The 22,339-nt window shown below is 39.1% G+C and overlaps 1 protein-coding gene across 8 annotated transcripts in view; it reads left to right on the top strand.

The window, feature by feature from the left end:
* The window catches only part of TCF12 (transcription factor 12), a 270,092-nt gene that overhangs the window by 179,750 nt on the left and 68,003 nt on the right, over positions 1-22,339 (top strand). For all 8 annotated transcript variants that reach the window (XM_077470136.1, XM_077470143.1, XM_077470134.1 and 5 more), the window contains 2 exons: positions 11,616-11,751; positions 17,711-17,763. In XM_077470136.1, coding sequence (XP_077326262.1) covers positions 11,616-11,751; positions 17,711-17,763 — 189 coding nt within the window. The remainder of the gene's footprint in view (positions 1-11,615; positions 11,752-17,710; positions 17,764-22,339) is intronic.

The following is a 22,339-nucleotide window of genomic DNA, read 5'->3' on the forward strand; positions in this document are numbered from 1 at the left end:
TTCTCCGGTAAAGAGTTAACTTGTCCTGGCAACATATGCTTAGTGATGGAATACAGTTAGTGATAGTAAAGGCTGCATCTTTTTTTTTTTGTTTTTGTTCTGTATACCTTGTATAAAACAGAGCGGAATAATTTACTTTTTCTCATTATTATTTTAATCCAGTCTGGTCATGTGTTTCAGCAGCTGCAGCTCCCCTGTGTAAGGGGGTGCTAGAAAATGACCCTGATTTCTCGTAGCCATGACATCGCCACACCCCGCCGCTCCCATGGCTCAGCCATTGTTGGTGCTCCCTCCTCTCCCATTGGGCAGCCGCTCACTGACACATGGGAGCCAGAGCTGCAGGATGACATGACCAAACCAGAGCGGATTAAAAATAAATAAGTATATACATTTTTTTTTTTTTTTTTTTTTACAGATCAGAATGTTGTCCTTTGCGTTCGGCTGGCCTGTACAGACAGGCATGTGAATATCAGTAAACTAACATTACAATCGATAAAAAAGAGATCACAAAAATCTGGGTTACTGGTTAGTATTTTATGCGTGAATATGCATTTAAATCCCAAATAGTAGCTAGAAATTTTTTTACGCATGCCCAATGCTGACCACTGACTTTTTGCACGCAAACTTTGTCGGGTAGATCTGTCGTTCATACATTTGTATCATGTGCAAGGGCCCTTCTAGTTCTAATTAGGTTCTAGCCTTGCAACATGCTTGGATGGTTCACAGCTGCCCTTAAATACTATGTTATGATTGCAATTTATTCACTACTCAATACCTTTTGAGGGGGTTCCGGTTTTGCTTTTGGAGGTATACTGTTTAACAAATGTTTATCTACAAGTACAAACACATTAATCCTGATATTTTTCTGTGAATGTATCTTCTGTGAAATCAAACTGAAAGTGGCTGTCATAGGTTCAATAATATCTTAAAACAAGCTGCAAATGGTCAGCCCCTACCTTTAAAACTGTATTAATCCCAAAAGCATTTATTATCCACTTGCTTACTGGGCACTAAGGATGAGCTCAGGCGTGTTTGCAAATAGTACGTGCAAAGCCCGCCAGAAAGTCGGCACTGCACAGCGCTAATCACAAGCAGTGAGACATTCCTCGCTCTCTGCAGCCGTGCATCGGGAAAATGTCTCACTGCTCGTGATTAGTGGTGTGCAGTGCCAACTTCCTGGTGGGCTCTGCACCAAGCAGCTTGTTCAGGCAATTTATTACATATAAAATATTGTTTCACAAAAACTGGGTAACCCACCGCCAACACCTTGACTACATTTAAAAAAACAACATTGTCTGTCTAAATAAGTAGCTTTGATAAAGCATACGTGATTAGGCGAAACATGTCGGCTACGTCACCACGGCAGTGACGATTTTGACATCACGGATGACGCAGCTCAGCACACTCGCGCAGGCGTTATGCATTCCACGAGGACAGCGGGAGCCATTTTTGTGAAGGCACCTAGGGATGACACACTGACACAGCGCCAAGGCTCTACAGCGAGTGGACAAGTTTCACACTCCATTATCCCCGGCACAGAGTTTGAGCATACTGATGACCAGGTTTGGCCGCCAGGAGCTGTCTATCACCAAGCGGGCTTTAACCGACGCACCCGGGATAACTACCCGTCATGGGATATTCCTGTCATATGGTCGGGTGAGTGGACCTAATGGTCCTTGATTGTCTATTAGCCTATTCAGTGCCTAGTTATATTCTACAGACCCTTCCAACCACATGGTTTACCTTCATATTTTGACACACTGAGTCTACTGAGTTGCTTTAATCCCCCTGGCGGTATTCCCGAGTCTAGCTCGGGGTGAAAATTCAGTACCATTAGTGGTAATCCCACGAGCCAGACTCTGGATCGCATCGCTGGATCCAGGATGAGCTTACTTACCTTATCCTCTGGATCCAGCGATGTCCACCCCCCGCACTGCGAGCGGCTCATCCTCCGCTCAATGTATCACATTGCTGGGCTCCGTTCCCTGCGAGCGTTGCGACGCACGGGGATGGAGAATGGTGCCAAATTCAAAAAGTAAAACGCACACATTACATACAGTATGATGTAATCTTACAGATTACATTACTGTATGTAATTATTTCACATCCCCTTTGTCCCTAGTTGTCTGCCCAGTGTCCTGCATGCAGTTTTATATTATAAAAACTGTTCTTTCTGCCTGGAAACTGGAGATTGTCCATAGCAACCAAAACTGTCCCTTTACATCAAAAGGGGTTTTAGACCAGCTAGAAAACAGCGATAATAATTTAGAATCACTCGCAGAATTGAGTGATAGTGATTTGTGGGGAGATCCGTCATCAAATACGGAAGTACTGAGTAATGACAGTGACAATTCTGCAACTGAACAAATTTCAGTGTTTTTGATTTGATTACATTATTGAATAATTATAATTATTATTATATTATTATAATATTATTTGGTATAATTAGTTATTATATTATGATTTCATTTTTCAAACTTTATCATACCCAGGATGTCTACTAGACCCTGGTTTGGACAGATTTAAGTGAGTTATTCCTAAGAATTACAGGCCTACAATATAAAACGCCAAATTTTCATGCAAAATAATTGTACCGCTTTCAGCACCTAAAATCTGAAATAATCGTAGGTTAGGAAAGGCCTGGATACTTTCCTAAATGTACATGATATAACTGGGTACTGACATTTATAGGTAAAGTTGATCCAGGGAAAATCCAATTGCCTCTTGAGGGGGATCAGGAAATTTGATTTAGTTTTTTGGAGTTAAGGAGACCGTACCAGTATTGGAGAGTCAGCAATTCTAGGGACGCTGCACCTGCTCATAAACTGAGCGGTACCGAGTTTATATTTTAGTGAGTTGATGGTGGTTTTTTTTTCTTTTTAGATCATATGTAGATTGGAATTTGGTCCCTGCTAAACCGGTCAAATTTGGATCTATGTGTGGCCAGCTTAAGACTTATACTGATTTGCTATGTCAAATGGGTCGACTTAGTTGAAGAGCAAAGCAGAATCAGCCACTGGCCTGTTGTATGATTTGTATCTCCTGTGATGAGTTCTTTTTGCCATATTTCTAGATCCTTTTCCTGTGGACTGTGATTAATCCTCCAGCTGTAATAGTTGTGTTCTTATTGTATTTTAATAGATATAAAAATTGTAATCAGGTGAGTGGATCGTCCCGTATTGCTGTGGCACATTTGCAGATATGGGAAAGACACTAGAAGTTTTGTGTCACTAGAGCATAAAAAATTCTAAGATTGTTTTTCCGTATTTTCCATTCACTAACGTTAGAACACAGAAGAAACATTTGTAGATTAAACTAGACGGATCCCATGATCTGGTTTTATATGCATTTGAATTCAAAGTAAGCAATGGTTATAAGTAACTTGTGCCAAGCATCTGTTTCATATATTGAGCAAATATAAAACTTGGTACCCTGGCTTGTGTTTGCCATACTGTCTCTTGTGAGATTAGTCTGATTACACTGACAAGATGTATTTGATGGATGACTGTCATTATCTTCTTAAATTTGCAGCATGCTTCATGTGCAGATGATTATAATTTCAGGCTTTATCAAATGCGGCAATATCTCTATATCTGACTTAGTGATGCTCATGGTTACAGTGACCGAATGGAAATGCAAAACACATATACATGCGTTATTGTGTGGTTACAGAAGGCAGCAATAAATATGTGCTGATCAGATGTATACAGGAGGGCTCCAATACTTACAGGTTAGCACAAAGCATTTAATGAAACCTTGTCTGAGACAAAACACTAGAGAGGATCATAATTAACGTCTCATTTTCTGCCAGTTGCTATTGATTACTCATTCAAAATCCTTTTGTTCTAGAAATTGTAACAACTGTATTTCACTTTGCCATCTAATGAGATCCTTAGTATCAGATCGTTTAAACAACATGCTCATAATTGCTATCTTATCCATAGAGTTTCATTGTTAGAAGGATTTACATTATAATGAAAAAAAAAATCCTAAATTTTAAAATCCTTGGACAGCGTTTTTCGCTGTACATTGCATTTTTAGAAATCCTAGCTAGAGGGAGAAGATTTTGCTGTTACTCAGCTGCTAATGAAGCATTTTAAGCGGTATATAGCTCACCCCTGTCCTGGATATGCAGAGTTATGGAAGTTGCAAATGGTTGGAATTTATTGCATCACGGTAAATTGAGCTGCTCTGCGGTAAGCCGGAGCAGTCTGGATATATGCAGGTCAGGCAAGTTAGGTGACTTTTTACTCATGGCTTTAGATGAAACTATGGACACGAAGGGGCATATTTATAAAGCAGTGAAAGAATCTTTCATCAAACAGCCTTACCATTTACAAATGTGTTGCCTTATGTGGCGGGAACATTTTTATTGAGAAAAAGATTTTGGTGTTCATATGGAATTAATTCATTCCATAGTCGTATTAGTTTTCATTAGTATTCAGGGTGTGTTTTTGTTTGTTTTTTGCACAAGAGTGTTAGACTCTTGGCATTGCCAGGAGTGTTTCTGAAGGTCAACTTTTAGTGCTGGTCCACACTTGGTTGGTGTCTGTGTACAAGCGGTGAGGGGCAGAGCCCTGCAGTGTTACAACACAAGGCACTGTTTATATTTTGTTCTTTCTCTATTGAAATGTCACAAATGACTTTTCATTCATTCATATGCGCCACGGCTCCTCTGCTGTGACCGATGGTGACCTGAGCTGGAGTCTGGTGCGTTGCAGTCTACATCAAGGCGGCACTGTGGTGTGAACGGGGCATATAAAGGGTTTTCTTTTTTTTTTTGGTGCCCCAGTGATGAGCCTGCCTTAATCTGTTCAGAACTACACATCAAGTAAATGAGGCCTTCCTTTTTTTTTGTGTTACTTTTTACATTTGCTTGATAGGTTTATTTGTTTCTGCAACTGCTTAACAAGCCCTAGCAGTGTTAATGTACCATAATGTTACCATTACAGACACTAACTGCAGTTATCAAGGTGCAATATTTTTTGCAATATTAGTCCTTAAAAGCATTAGCAACAGGAAAACATTTTAGGTTGGCATTTTTCTTTTCTTGTTTTACTGTTAAAAGGCACAAGCATTATAGGAGAATTTTTTTTAAAGCAATGGACCTGATATTTATTTACTTTATTCACTGCGGGTGTTTCTTCCTGGTGCATGTATGGAATAATGCACAACCTCTGAATGTTTGGTGAATGTCACATTACCTGATTAATAAATATGCACCTATGTTTTGAAATGCCAGCCTATTTTCATAGAAAAAAAGTCTAATGGCATATAAACAGTAGTTTAGTTATTAAAGTATGTCAACGGAGGACCTTCTTTTGTTTGCTTCCTTTTGCTCTGGTAAATATACAACTGAAAGCCCTTTTCTCTCTTGTCCATAGAGGGACTCGGGAATACATTTGGGTTATACTATCACCTGCAGGATGTTTGGACAATGGCAAACAGAAAAATTGTAAGCCAACCCTTATCCCCATTTAACCCCTCCTAGTTCAGAATGCCTTTTTTGTTTGTCCTGGGAGGGGGAAAAACTTTTCTTCAGCTCTGCTAAAAAAAAATCTTCTTTTCTAGTCTTGGTAGATTTTTTCCTCTAAAGGCCCACACACACAGTCAAACTTTTTGAAAACAAGCATGCAAATTAGCTGTTTTGGAGCAACATCCGACCAGGTGTACGCTTCATCGGACAAACTTTTTCGTTTTCTGTTGACTTTTGTTGGCTGTGTGAACGGACAAACTTTTTGACAACATAAGTCCGATGGAGCAAATCCAATCATGTGTACACAAAACCATTGGACTTTTGTACAAAGTACAAACACGCATGCTCAGAACCAATGCAAAAGATCTGACAAGAATACAGAAGTTGACCAAAGGTGGCACTGGAGTAATTGAACGTCCTCTTTTGAAGTGTCGTCATATGTTGAAACGTCACTACGTTTGTGTTTGTTGCCCTAAAAGTCAGATTGTGTGTATGCAATACAAACTTATGGCCAATGCCCTTTGTACAAAAGTCCACGGGAAAGTTTGTACAAAGTCCGATCGTGTGTATGGGGCTTTAGACTTCAGTTAAGCTGCTGCTTGAGCTGGTTTCCATATAGCAGCTATCTGAATTGAAATTTCTGCATCCTAGCTTTGGACTCCATACCTGGACTCCTGTGGACAGTATATGACGTGCCAAGGCTAGCCTGGAGTGTGCCTTGGGTGCTGCATTATAGTTCTTTTCAAATATGAGCACTTTCCAGGCCCAGAGCTGTGGGCACAGCCTCTGGTGTAACCCTTCCTCTGAAGACTTACTTTGTAAGTAAAGGACCTTGGCTAAAGCACCTGGAGCTGCAGTTTATGCTGTTAATACACCTTTCAAATTTCCTTCCACTGCAGGCTTTACTGTGGTAAGAGTTGGGGCTGAGGGACAGAGAGCTTACAGCATCCGCTGGTTGGAGTGACGCAAATGTCTTGCACTCACATTCCTGCCGTTTAGCCTGGAGGAAGCACCACCCTGCTGCTGTTAGTTTGTGAAGCACCACGTTGCTCTCCAGTCTGTTTCCACTGTCTGCCTAAAGTAACCTTGTCACCTCCAGCCACCTACAACCCTCATCGGCACCAGCTGTTCAGGAGTAGTTAAGCCCTTGCTTCAAGTTTGGGTCAGTTGCATACGGTTGTGTGGATGCAATATATCTTCATTATAACAGAGGTGACAATCCTGTTGACATGGGTTATCTCAGCCCACACTCCCTTAACCTATTCGCTGCCATTGTATCATCTGTCATATATCGGGTTGTTTTAAACACACTCTCGGCTGCTGTAGCCCCCTCACACTGAACATCCTTTGAGTAAAAAAAGTCGCCATGCAGAAAGTTTTTATTCAGCCACTGAATACCATATCCATAGTGGGAGATTCGTCCATCAGCCAGCTTTACTCTTCTGTCTCCAGATGAAGAAAATTTCTCCAAAAAGACACATAACCTTTCCAAGAAGAAAGCTTGGCTACCACGTCCCACTTTAATTAAACCAACAACCGATTTTAAAATGCTTCTATACTTCTTTTCTGACTTGTTACTTTGGACAGATGGGTAAAATTATGCTAATAGAAATAGATACTTACATTTTTCACAGCAAGCACAATCTCTTGGGTATCTATATATTCTTTCCTGTAGGAGCCCTGAAGTCAGGATCAGTTATAATCAATAATATCTCTTAGTTGGTTTAAATGAGCAGATAAATCACTAGAATGGATTAATAGCATTGATTTTGGTCTTTGAAAAGACTGCAGACCTTGGCAGCGTAGAAAATGTACTTGACAGATTGTACATGGCCCAAGCACTCAAGCAAGATAATACAAATGGTGTTGCCTAAAGTTTTTTTTTTTTTTTTTTTCTTGGTAAAATATCAGTAGTATGTTGTCTATTTTGATATTTAAAGGGTAATCACATTTTTACGAGTTGGCATAAGACAAAGCAAATGGGGGAAAAAAAAAATTGTAGTAAAGTATATACAATTGTGACACAAGTCATATTGTATTTGAATGTTATTAAAATTACCTTTCCTTTTTAATCTGCAGTGCTGTAGTTTTCTGCAAAAAAGCAATATGGCAACCTGGAAGCATTGTGTACACAGATGATGTACAGAACGCCCCCTCAGAAAATCTATTTCCTGCGTATGTGACTGGTTTACTGATCTTCCCCAGACATCTGCTTGATACAAGTCAGATTTTGGGCATCCACTGCAACAAAATTATATTTTTGGTGAGATGCTACCAAAGGGAAATAATGTCTAAAGGGATTCAGACCCTGCCACTTTCCCCATTAGAGCCCTACAGGTGCAGAAGCTGATTGAGAATTTTACGGTATCTCACAAAAGTGAGTACACCCATCACATTTGTGTAAATATTTTATTCTATCCTTTCATGTGACAACACTGAATAAATTACACTTTGCTACAATGTAAAGTAGTGAGTGTACAGCTTGTAAAACAGTGTCAATTTTTTGCCCCCTCAAAATAACTCAACACACAGCCATTAATGTCTAAATGGCTGGCAACAAAAGTGAGTACAGCCCTAAATGAAAATGTCCAAATTGGGCCCAATTAGACATTTTCCCTTCCCGGTGTCATATGACTTGTTAGTTTTACAAGGTCTCAGGTGTGAATGGGGAGCAGGTATGTTAAATTGGCGTGATGACTCTTACTCTCTCTTACTGGTCACTGGAAGTTCAACATGGCACCTCATGGCAAAGAACTGTGAGGATCTGAAAAAAAAGAATTGTTGCTCTACATAAAGATGGCCTAGGCTATAAGAAGGTTGCCAAGACCCTGAAACTTGGCTGCAGCACAGTGGCCAGGACCATACATCGGTTTAACAGGACAGGTTCCACTCAGAACAGGCCTTGCCTTGGTCAACCAGTTGAGTTGAGTGCACATGCTCAGCGTCATAATCAGAGGTTGTCTTTGGGAAATAGACGTATGAGTGCTGCCAGCATTGCTGCAGAGGTTGAAGTGGCGGGGGGTCAGCCTTTCAGTGCTCACACCATACACCACACACTGCATCAAATTGGTCTGCATGGCTGTCATCCCAGAAGGAAGCCTCTTCTAAAGATGATGCACACAAAATACAAAAAAGCCCGCAAACAGTTTGCTGAAGGCAAGTAGACTAAGGACATGGATTACTGGAACCATGTCCTGTGATCTGATGAGATAAGATAAACCTTATTTGGTTCAGATGGTGTCAAGTGTGTGTGGTGGCAACCAGGTGAGGCGTACAAAGAAAAGTGTGTCTTGCCTACAGTCAAGCATGGTGGTGGGAGTGCCATGGTCTGGGGCTGCATGAGTGTTCATTGAGAGAACCATGACTGCCAGCATGTACTGTGACATACTGAAGCAGAGCGTGATCCTCGCCCTTCAGAGACTGGGCTGCAGGACAGTATTTCAACAGAAGGACCCCAAACACACCTCCAAGACGACCACTGCCTTGCTAAAGAAGCTGAGGGTAAAAGTAATGGACTGATCAAGCATGTCTCCAGACCCAAACCCTATTGAGCATCTGTGGGACATCCTCAAACTGAAGGTTGAGAAGCGCAAGGTCTCTAACATCCACCAGCTCCATAATGTCGTCATGGTGGAGTGGAAGAGGACTCCAGTGGCCACCTGTGAAGCTCTGGTGAACTCCATGCAATATGCATAGATCACCTAGAGGGGAATGTTTGTTTTTGTTTTTTTCTCAGAAAAAGTGGAGTTATTCTTCAAGCCTACCAAAGCAAAACAAAATCCTCATCCCATGCATATCTGAATAGGTCAGTAGGTTGACCTTAGGAAAGGGTGTATGTTACCGTGTTACCTCCGTGTTTACTATTTGAAATGCATGTGATGTACTTTGGCTGTGTACATTTGGCCTCAGTAGATGCAGTAAGACACACCTCTGATTTATATGTAAAACAAATAGTTGATGTGTTTTTGTATATACACTAATATATAGTAGTTAAAGCTTGATTCCAGGATGCAGTATGAATTGTGCTTTCTCCTGGTTTTTCCCAGTTTTGTTATAGTAGTGATGAGAACCATCGTCCTTCAGATTTTTATTTTCAAAGTTTGTATATTTGGGAAAACCTGTTTTTATAAAAAAAACATCCAGTTAAAAGTGAGTTCACAATTAAATGTATTTCTGTAGTCCATGCTTTGGTAAAACCCCTTTCACATGTCCGTCTTTTTAGCTCTTAGTAACAGTCCAGTCTTGTCTGCTAGACGACATCAGCTTAGGAGTGGGTACTTTGACAGGTGTCATGGTGATTTAGGCAATTTACTAACGCGGGACAGAATCCCCCCCTAGGAATTGAGTGTTGTGTATTCTGTCAGCAGTAATCTATCCTTCATAGAGGATTATTCTTACAGAGCTTTGTATTGCTTAGGTTCTAGATGTATTTATATATTATAAACTGCCAAATACACAAGCAATTTGTACCTCACATTAATTGTATTTTCATACTTTATTTTTTATCAAACTGTTGATTATGGATAATTGTAAGTGAAGATGTTGGGTTTCATTCTGAACCTGCTCTTATGGCCTTTTCTATGTTTATTTCAAGGGACTATTCACTGCTTCCTTAAAGTATAAGTTCACGTTTTAAAAATAAATAAATGCACATATTTTTTTTGCAGGTAAAAAGTGCATTTATATATTTTTTTGGAGTCTGAAAGACATTGCACCAATGATCAGCTGATCGCTGGTGTCGTGCAGGTCTCCTGTAGCTCTGTCAATGCATCTGTGCGGCCGTATATCCTGTACAGGCGAGCAGATATACTGGCAGGAAGAATCCATGAACTACAACAGCGCTACACACCGCCATGGTAGTTGAGAACTACAAGCTGACAGCTGCAAAGGATTTCAGGGCTTGTAGTTCATTCACACACCGAGCCAGAGTCCATATATCTGTCATCATGGGTTCATGCTAAAGGACCACTGTATAGTTATCTTTTAGTTTAATAAAATAACTACTTTATATATTGTTTTCAGTGGTTTGATGGCCTCATAAGAATTTATTGTAAAGCACTGCTATTCTGTAGCACTGCAGAGCTGGGTCTGTGTATATGATAAACCATTCTGGTTTGCCCTTTATACACAGATAAAGTATACACTATACATAGAGACGTAGCAATTTTATCTCCCTTTCTCCCTATCTTTAAAAAATGAAGTTGCTGTATAGTCCCTAAAAATAAAGCATTTACCATTCTACGAACATGAAGAAATTTGATAGCCTTATTAAAACACTACTTCATTCCTCCTAAAAAGTGATGGGTTTTTGGTGCCAAATGCTTTGGAGTAATAAAGCTTTTTTTCTTTAAAAAACTGCACTAGCAACTATAAAATGAATGCGGTTCCGAGTGTTTTTTTTTTTGCCAACTGCTCCAGAGTATTAAGGTGCGTCTAAACTCAAAAACAAAAAAAAGGTATGCTGCAGCTTACAATGCCTTAGGTGTGGTGGCTGCATTCATTTTTACTTTAAGAACTTTTCAGCAAGGAAAAAATATACCTGTTGACTATGGGAGAAATACATCATTATCCTTGTCACTTGTGTGAACCTAATGAAAGCGCAAAGAACCATATCTTTGTATAAACTACTAATCCAATCAAACCACCATGTAATGGAGATGAACAAAAGCAGACAAGTTTGATGCGCAGCCTATTTGACAACCATGGCTGCTCCCCATTGATATAATGGAGAAATTAGTGCAGACACGAAGGGGACAAAGAGTGTTGTTCACAGGATTTCCAGGTAAAAAAAGGAAACTAATGCAGGGACCACATCTAAGGATTAGTGCATTGCAATATGAATGGATTTCTTGTTTTTAGTTTTACATACGCTTTAACTAAAAAAGTCATGCAAAATAAAAGAATGCTTTTTGTAAACTTCAGAGCAAAATGGCCAGTTCTCACCTTTGAAACACACAATACTTTTGGTTTGTTGGTTCAAAACCTGTAGTGTATAATTGCAGCTTTCTGATGATAAAAGTAAAAAATATAATGGATGCTTTAATTGTTAAAATGGTTTGTGTGTGCACTTTAGTTTACACCTTGATAGAGCACTGCAAATTGTGAACAATCTTTTTTTTTTTTCCTCTGTGCTTTTCAGACTAGCCTGGTTCGAACCGATATTGGACTTGGGAGTTCAGGGCAGCTTCCAAACTCAGGAAAACCAGGAAGCCCATATTATCCATTCTCCGCATCAAGTTCACGCCGAAGGCCCTTGCAGGATACACCCGCACTGGGTTGGTAAATTTTATACTTTTATTGTTGAAAATGTTGTGGTAATTCATGGTTACCATAACACAACAGCGTAAATTCAATAAATGTATAAAGTGTAGCGCTAAGGATGATAGTCTGGTTAGAACATGTCAGGACCCCCAGACATATAAACCTACGTGAAATGATACTGTAGTGAACAGGTGGCCTATACTAAAAAAATATCAAATAAAATTACAAAATGATGTGATATCAAAATCAAATTTACAAAGTGTAATTAGTGATACACATTAATGACCTGTGCAGATATTAACATTTCACGTATGTAAACCTGAAGCTGGACTAGAGATGAACCTGCACAGAAAGTCTTAATTAATACAGCATAGATTAGCATAAAGCATGTGAAAAAAAGTCTTTGGGTGAAAAAGATGAACGTGTGAGAAAATCCCACATGGATGGATATGGGTGTTTCTTCAAAACCTCAAAGAAGAGAAGTGTGTTGACTCACAATCGCTACTGTGACAGTCCCACCACCTATGAAGATGTGAGCTTACCGGATAGTTTAGACCCAAACAAACGTACGTTCTATGAGTCAAAAGAGCTTGGAAGTGTCAGCTGGCCTTCTGGGATGCGATATCTGGAACTGCGTCCATGAACCTTTCAAAAGGGGTCCATCTCCACACAGGGATCCAATTTCAACCGATATAATGGGAGAGGATAAAGACCATATAGCGTAATTCCATATAACAACGACAATATATTAAAAAGTAACACACTTACATTTTAAGTGTTTCGTCTGAGGTGTGAAGTCTATGGAGACGAAACGTGTCGGTAGGACTCCACTGCCGCCAACATATATACTTTTTACAAGCGCTTGAAACACTTTTAAAATGTAAGTGTGTTACTTTTTAATAAATTGTCGTTATATGGAATTACGCTATATGGTCTTCTCTATCCTCTCCCATTATATCGTTTGAAATTGGATCCCTGTGTGGAGACGGACCCCTTTTGAAAGGTTCGTGGACGCAGTTCCAGATATCGCATCCCAGAAGTAAAATACTAAATACAGATCAGAAATGTTCAGAAAGTGTAACGTATCCTTTAGGCCCCTTTCACACTGGAGCGGTGCGGGCGTCGGCGGTAAAGCGCCGCTAAAAAGCGTCGCTTTAATGTAGATTTAGCAGCGGTATGCGGCCGCTAGCGGGTGGTTTTAACCTCTGCTAGTGGGCGAAAAAGGGTTAAAACCACCCACAAAGCGCCACTGCAGCGTATAGCCACGCTGCCCCATTGATTTCAATGGTAGGAGCGGTGAATACACCGCTTCAAAGATGCGGCTAGCAGGACTTTTTTCACTGCCCTGCCAGCGCACCGCTCCAGTGTGAAAGCCCTCCGGCTTTTTCACTGGAGTGAAAGGGGACGCTTTTTCCAGGCGCTACACGGGCACTATTTTTTAGCGCTGTAGTGTCTGAAAACCGCCTCATGTGAAAGGGGCCTTAAACAACCCCTTTGCATACATTTGCGGCACTGAAGTGTCACAAAGTTATAGAGAGAAGTTATTTTGGACCTAGACAACTGCCTGTGTATGATTTGCTTCAGAGTGCTACCCATATTTACTATTAAATAGGTGGGGTGGGGAATTTTATATTTTTGGGAGCAAATAGTTTGCTGTCATGTCTAAAATAATTGCATTAAAATAGTAGACAATGTATATTTAGATTCTTTGATGTACTAAATGTTTCACTACTTTAAAATAAAGGCTGTGATTAAATCACTGTCCTTGTTTTGAGAGCAAGAAAAAAGGAAAGCTTAGAGATAATACATGTAAGGTCATTCATATTAATAGGGTCTTTAGAAAGAATATTATATAATCAGGTTTGGCTTAAAGGTGAGCTGCTAGTAAATATTAGACAGTGAGCTCTGTGTGTTTTAGACTGTGTAAAATGTCATCTAGTTTAAATTATGAGGAAGAACAGAACTACTAAGTGTAGAATGTTACATTGTGAAATCTTTTAGTGTGTGCAAATTAGTATTCTAATAATCTGGGGTAAAAATACCTATAGAATTAATTTACTGAAATAAGGAAATGTTGGAATATACCTGGGAACCTAACTTTTAGATGCATACAGTTGGTCCATGCTTTATTGGCTCAGTTCCCGGAGGGGATTCCACAATTGATAGAAACAGAATTAGAGCAAATGGTAAGGAAAAAGACCAAAAAAAAAGCAAATTTCAGTTCTATATAGCTACTTATCTAAAACTACATTTTCAGATATAAGTAAGCTATGTGAAAGCTGGACAAGAGATGTTCCAACATTAGTAGATAAAAACTGGGAGGAAATATGGAGATCTCCACTCCAAATACTAGTATCTCTGCGAGATAAATTAATACAATTTAAAATAATACATAGAAGTTATTATACACCATACAAATTATACAGAATATTTCCAACAAACTCTTAAAACTGCTGGAGATGTGCAGGCACCCCAGGAAATGTCATCCACATATTCTGGTCTTGTCCAAAGATAGTGATATTCTGCAGGGAGGTTTTGAGAGTTATTACTATAGTAACATCAGTCTCTTTAAATCAAGGGGCAGAGATGTGCCTATTGGGACTAGTAGGGAATAATATCACCCCTACAGGAAGGAGAATACAGGTGGGTCTGTTGCTTTTTTATGCTAGAAAGACAATAGTGCTGAATTGGAAGAAGGCGGAAGCCTCAACGTTAATACAGTGGAAAAATTTAGTAAATGGTAATCTACCACTATATAGGGACACATATTGGAGTAGAGGACATGGAGAGAAATATGAGAGAGTATGGGCAAGTTGGATAGAAAATTCCATAACGGCATCAGGATAAAACCGTATGGAGATAGGACAAGCCACACCAAAGGGGGGGGGGGGGGGTTTAAGAGGGATCTGAATGTATAAATGTATATGTACAATTTTATAGTATTTGAGGATATGAATGGATTTTATGGAAGCTCATAAGAGAGCAATGAATGGTGAAATGTATAATGGATATGTAAAAAAACAAATGGAGATATTTAAAAAAAAAAATACCTATAGAAGTATGTGGTGATCAAGAGACTGCTCAGTTTATGACTGAAGGGCATTTAGACTACATTGGCGCACTTTATAGCTCATGGTATGATGTGCAGTATGGCACACTGTAATTTATATAATGCTTGTTCATCCCAAAATGCATACATGGCCAAAACGGACGCACCAGCACCTCAGTGCAACACAACACACACAATAATAAACAAATACACAATGCCTTGCTGTGCGCTGAACCGTGGATGTACATTCATTGAGGGTCTATTAAAATAAAATTTGAATTCATGCTAACCTTGTGCTAAATGCCGAAATTTATATCAATGTAAATATTATCCAGTTAAAAGATGTGAATGAACCCTCCTGATACTTAAACTAGATTGTTTTTCTGCCTGTTGCAGAATGCTTTCAGTCTCTCTATTGCTTTAAATAACCGCTGTGTTTAGTTTTTGTAATGTTTTTATTTCCTCTTTTCCCATCCCATGTAATGTAGCAGATTTTTGCCCCTCTATTTTTTTTAATATTGCCAACTTAAAAATAAGTTTCTGTCTGAATATTGATCTGCTTGAAATCACGTTAGATCATTTTGTCAGAAGCAGTTTCCCTGAGATATATACTTTTAATGGATTATTATTTTTTTGTTTTTGTTTTAAGGATTCATTATCTTACTTGTAATTTATGATCTGTCTATATCTGCAGGTGTGCCGTTACAATTAGGTTGTACTGTATTCCATCTCTCTGCAAGTCTTATAAGTCACTGTTATTTAATCCAGCATGCATGGATGGATGTGCAATGCTCTCCCATGAAATAGTCTAGTTCAATCTATCCTTTTAAAACAGTTATATTGATTCAAGCCCAGGAAACGAAGCATTTATGCCACTGTTTCCATAGAGCATAGTTGAGTTGCTTAGCCTTGTTCCTATGTCAGAGGTATGGCTTTTTGGCTGCAATTCTTACACAAAGACCACTTCTGGCCAGACTTCTCCGGGCAGTAGATTGGTGTACCTGGGTCCCACTGGTTTCCACCAGTTATGTGCTGATGGGATTGCTGAACATTCTGATGTTGACGGGGAAATAAGCATGATGTGGCTTTTATCTGCTGCATTACGTTTCTTTGGCCAACGCTGCATCTATAGTTTAAAAACAATGCTTGATTTTGTGCTTCTTCAAAGGTATTTGAACAGCATATTTTTAAACCCGTCTGCTTTGAATTCTTTGCCTGGGAAAGACCTTGCTGATGCAGTATAACTACCTTGTGTCTTGTTGCTGTGCAAAGTCTTGCCATGATGTATGACCTGTGACATGCAACTGTCTTCCGCACTCTGACCTTAGTAGGAGATTTGGCTGTTCCTCACTCTGTTTTAAGCCATTTCTGTTTCAGGAAATGACTGTTTCAACCTACATATGAAATTGATGATCATTAGCACTAGCATTAGCTTGTTATAAATGGTCAATCATTCCCCTGACTCTTATCTTACAAAATTCATGGACTTGGGGGGAGGGGAATGTTTGTATGTCCCTTTCCCTCCACTCAGGTCACAGACTACACTCAGCTCTCCACTTTGAGTTGTGCAGTGTGAGATATCAGATGCCTCCCCTCTGTGTCTGAAAGCTCTGAAAAGCTGTGTAAATTCTGGTCTTTAAACAGATGTAGAGAAGAGATTGCTGCAGATATACATGTACAACTTATTTGGGTGGATTTGTTCATCTGTGTATTACCTGAGGCCAGCCACCTCACTTGGTATATGTAAGGATTTAAAAACGTTTTGAGACAAATGGTGCCATAGCTGACATTATAGTGATGTCTAGAATTGAGAGTATTGCTGTAGAACTGCCAAGCAAAACATTGACTTTATTCTTGTTTAACTGTGTGACTCAGCAACAGGTTCTATAATTAAGGAGCAACGGATTCCAAATTGAAACCAAAGCCCTTCCATCTCTTGGATCGCAGTGTCTTTTTCCTCTCAAGTGATGCTAGATAAAATGTGTTAAGTATACAGACTTTGAGGTGTTCACTCACTATAAGCCCAGGTTCACGCTGACAGCGGGCATGAAAGTTCAGCTGAACTTGCACCATTTCAGTCCCGACCTTGAGGGCGATTTCAGAGAGATCTGTGCAGGTTTCTGCACATGTGTCTATTGAAATCGCACCCCGAAGTCACCAAAAGTAGTACAGAAACTTGGGAATTGGTGCAGCGACATGTCAAATCGCATGCCAAATTGCTGCAGCGTAAACCAGGACGAAATGCTATTTTAATTCATCATCCACATATATATACATATAGGAAGGGTTATTACAGTGTTTAATATTGTGTGAAAAATGCAGAATAATGGCCCGTACACACGATCCGAATATCGTATGAAAACTTTTCGGATCGTGTGTACACAACTTTCGACCGCCGATCACGACCGTTCATCTGATATTATTCGATTGGACATGCACAGAAATTTTCCTCGTACAATTCAAAATCGTACGATTTTTTTTTTTAGTCAGTATGGTTGTCGTCTGAAAATACAATACAAATACATTACAACACACGACATCACTTCTGATTATTTTTTCTATTGCACGAGATTTTTCGTGACTTTATTTAGCTATTCAATTTCTACTTGCGATTATTAACCGAAAACGGTCGTACGATCGGTCGTCCGATATTCGGATCGTGTGTACGGGGCATTAGGATGTTAAACATTAGTACACATGGGTAAAAATGAAACTTCTACACTATAAACAGTTAAACACTTGATGTGTTAAGACAAATGTGTTATGTCTTTTGTATGATTATTTAGGTTATTATATGCTTATCTAAAGTGAACAATAAACAATCTTCCATATATCTCTACCTAAGATATAAGAAAACGTGTCTGATTAACTTTTTACTGCCTCAACCCAAGACTGATCCATATATTTTTCTTGTCTACATGCAGATCCTGTACAAACAAAGAAAATAAGAAAGGTTCCTCCTGGCTTGCCTTCTTCTGTAAGTACTGTCTGCGTTGTTTATCTGATTACTGGAAATAAATTAGACTGGTAGAGCTGTGTACAGGGGTCATACAAATCATTATTTAAACAGGTTTTCAACGGTGACCATAAACTGGCTGCCTTGATCAATGGTAGAGCTTCATTAGGTTCCAACCTAGGTTTGATGTTTAGTCTTTAGATTTGCGGCAGTGATTTGTAGCACGGTCATATGCTCTGGTCCCCTCGTCCCTGTCATTTGAATTCCTCTCATGGGAGGAGAACAGGGCCAAGGAGCTGTCAAAGAAGATCTCCTGTACAGGTCTTTTGATGTTTAATTAGTCATTATGTTGCTGAGCAGGAGGACAGACAGAGATTAATAGCCAAGAATCTTCGAAATTTACATTTGTAATAATCCCAATGGAGCTGAAGACATTAAGATTCGGAGGACACGTACGGCTCAGCTTGCCTCGGTAGGACTGAGGTTATTAATATGCATAAATCACCAAGTCAGATGTTCAGTGTGAAACCCTGGTGGATTTTAAAGCTTTCATTAAGCCTTTCCTAACTTCAGCCTAGCATCAGGAAGGCTTTCAAGCAACTAGTTTGTTGATCCCTCTTTGCTCGAAAATATATCCTTAGAGAATAAAGGGCTTTGATGAAAAAGGTTGCGAGGGTTTTGGTGGAGAGAAAAAAAATCATTAATGGCTGTGATAATCTATTGCTATAGGGGTGTTTTGTGGTATTAAATATGCTTTATTCTTTAAAGAAGGAAAATTGTTTGTAAATGAATCCGCATTTAAAATCCACGTGAAGTGAAAATCCCTGCACGCTGAAGGAAGTGTTTTTTTTTTTTTTTTTTTTTTTTTTTTTTTCCTTTCTGCTCTGCACCCCCACCCCCCCTTCTTGTGGTTTAGAACAAATGAGAGGGGAGGGAGAGGGAGAGCTCTGCTGCCTTGCGGGGTACATCTCTTTGTTGTGTAAATGGATGGAGGGCTTTTATTTGGCAGTACTTAACACTTGGGCGCAGGTGCAATTGGATGAGTAATAACTCAGAGCAGTTTGATTTGAATGCAACATCCTCTGTAGTCAGTAACGCAATTGCATGAGTATAAGCACTGCGCAAGGATTGGTGGTATGGCTTGATTACTAAGTTCTGGTATTTGTGTGAATATTGTTTTCTGCTAAGACAAAATTTTGGGTTTGAAAATAGTTTCTGACCTTGCTTCCAGATGGAGCTAAAATGGTTTGTAGAGCTCAGGGCAGCTGTGCTCGGAACCTGCAGTCTACCTGGAAGCCAGGACTGCAGCTGCAGGCTCTCTTAAAAGCTTTTGCTTGCATAAGCACTTGGGCCCCACTAGAGGCTGAATAGCTGCTTGATAAACAAAATGAACACAATGCTTCAAATCATTTTCCCTAGGCCAGGAATATATTTTTATTTTTTTTCTTTCCCATCAGCTAAAAATAGTTTAGCAATTTACATTTTAACTGTTGTGTCTAATTCGGGATAGACTGTATACTGAGTCGGCTGATTTCTGCTAGATTAACAGAAATATTGTATTAGAAATGAAAGAGCATCCAAAGCATGGAAGCGCATAGACTCATTTCATTTGTGATGATGCCACTGTCTACAAGTTAACACATCGGTATTGAGTAAGGAAGTCCAAGTAGAGACTGCGGTATCACAGGGTGAATAGGTGAATATATACACACTTCTCATCTCCTCATATTCATTTTTTCAGTGCTGAATTTGGATTATTACTTACATTACTGTTCTTGATGTGTAAAATGAAGGCATGGAAATTTGTGCAGCAGTGGAAAAATTTAAGATACAGAGAATGCTGCACCGCCAGAGATAGACACCAGCTGCTCAAACTGTCCATTGATCCACAATGAAAGCTGGACATATTGCTTACGCACTGTGTAGAATGTAGAAATGCATTTTGTATACATGGTGGCATTAAAGATTATTTCACGGCTGCTGAGAAATATATTTGAGATATGTATTTTCCACAAGCAAAATAATGAGATCTTTTTACTATATGTAAAAACTGGCTGTTTGCTTCATTTACTTTTTGTTGGCTGTATGCCTAATAAATCTTATTTTTCTGAATTGCTAGGAGTTGAGGCTAATGTTATAATTAGATTAAATTAGGGATCCACCAATACAAATTTTTTTAAGACTGAGGAACTATTGCTTCAATACCAATACCTATTTTTAGTGTCATGTTTCATATTATTAAAAAGCGAATATATTCCTCTAATTATAAATACATTTTATGTGGTCCTGTTTATTTTATTATTATAGATTGTAATTTGAACAGCATCCAATTTGCATGACATGTGACCCAAACCAGCCGGTCGCTGGTTTTTCAGTCCAGGTGGAATTTCAACTGTCCTACACTTTAAAAATTCACACCTGAACCGCAGAACGAAATGGCGGCACTCTTTTTACAAATCGTACTGAAACTGGCCCCCCGCACATACGGGAATCCATTTTAAAGGCGGCGGTTACAGTCTGCGGACTTGAAGGTATCAGTTTTAGTATCAGAGTATTTGTACAAGTACTAGTGCAAATGCTTAGTATCCGCACAATGCTAGATTCAATCATTCAAGCACTTTCCCATCATGCAGCAGTGCATGACCATGGTGCAGGAATACATATAAACTACAACAGTTCACATAGTACATTTATTTATATTACCAAGGGACGGTCATTTAAATCAGAACTGTGGTCATAATTTGGCCTCAGTTCTTCTCGTCCATACTGTTTGTACAGATAGCTTTGTTTAAGGTTCTGCCTTTCATTTAGTTCTTTTTGTCTAGCTGTTAAGCCCTCTGACAGTGTTTTTGTATAAATGGAGTTGTGTGTCATTTTCTTCTGACAGATCACTGAAGATTTGTGCTCTTAAAAAGAAATTAACAAATTTGTAATTTGGAGGCCAGCAACACAAATGTAAATGATATATATGTAAAACCACCTTGTGACTTTATTTACTTACATGATACAAGTAAAATTTATGTTTGGTTAGGAATGGTCTATTTTGGTGCCAGTGCTACTATATAATAAGTAGAAGTGTTATTGTTTTGCTGCATTTTCATTAGTGTTTGGATAATAGCACCATCTGCAGGTTAATTATGAAAATTGCAACGGTCTTTTAGCTAATTCCCAGCCAGCAGTTCTTTTTACTTTGTATTGTTTTGAGTGTCATGATAAGAATCCTTTTGTCCTGCGTATGGATAAGGAAACTGCTAGTTATACTGGGGTCCCATGAAGGATTCTTTGTTTTATTTGTTGAGAAAAAGTACAGTAAAATGTATGTTTTAAGCAAGCAAAGTTTTTGGCATTTCTGTGTTTACCCAAGTTAGGCTTTAATGAGATTTGCTCATTTGTAAATGGCTGCTTTTCATATGTTGTCTTATTACATATAGAGATTAACCACTTGAGGAAGATTAGTCAGTGAAATCACACAATCTGCTCTTTAAAACTGTTGGGATAAGGTGTTGAGCGTGTAGTTGGGTGCGTTGGTTTTGGTCGGTTGGCCGACATAGATTTTCATTATGAGAAGAAGCAATAATAGCAGAGAAGTAGAATGGTTTACTAGAGCACATCGTAAGAGATAGAAAAATGGCAGCATATGTAAGAGCTTGTAAAAATAACAAAGGGTAGAGCTGCTGAAATTCCATATAGTTGACATTTTGGGTCAACCCAGAAATAAAACTCTCAAATATAAATCTATTAAACTTTTTTATTCTTTCTTGACGGTATTGCTATCACTATGTGGTTAGAAAGCCCCTATGTATTACATGATGTGTCCGATTTTCGGTAACTGTACAGGTGAATGTGTTAAGACTTCTTGTACCGATGATCCTTTGTCAAACTCAATAAATGAATAAAAAAATAAAAAAAGAGAAGCCCCTATGTGATGGCATTGTGCATGCAGGTGGGCAGTCCTTTTTATTGGAGATATCCATTAGACCCCTAATGTCTCCTCTGAAGTTTGTCTTAACAGATTGAGTACAGAAAGTACTTGATCTGTTTACATGGGCCAGCACATGGGCCAGCTGTGAAGCCTGCATGTTCTCAGAGCACTTCCAGGTTCACTGCACAGAGGAGAAATCAGGCATCGGACGGACCTCTCCTCTGTGCTCCTCACTGATCATCCTGAATGTGTTTTTTTTCTAGTCCTGCACCAAAGATAAAGGGTTAATGGGGTAACCTGACAACAGAAGGCAAATTATGCCATATGTAAAATAATATTTTATTTATGGTTATCTTGACCATACAATCCACATTATTTGCACTACATTCTGCCTCCATATTGCCCCCAACAGAGTGAGTGTAAAAGAGATGAGGCTGATGTTGTCATATAAATGTGTTAAAGCGGTTCTTCACTGCATCTGAGAACCACAAACCAAAAACATAAATGTTTAATATTCAAGGCAAACTCCCCCATCCAGCCATGTCTCTGTGCTTTTTGTTAAGAATTCCCTTTTAAAAACGGCCTCCTAGCATTTCTGGTTGTGGCCATCTTTGGTGAGGGAAAATAAAATCATGTAGCATTTACTTCCTGGAATCCATCTGCCCTTAGCTCAAG

This window comes from Lithobates pipiens, unplaced genomic scaffold, assembly GCF_037356315.1.
Source record: "Lithobates pipiens isolate NorthernLeopardFrog02 unplaced genomic scaffold, aLitPip1_a1.2 Scaffold_8, whole genome shotgun sequence".
Taxonomy (NCBI): Eukaryota; Metazoa; Chordata; class Amphibia; order Anura; family Ranidae; genus Lithobates; species Lithobates pipiens.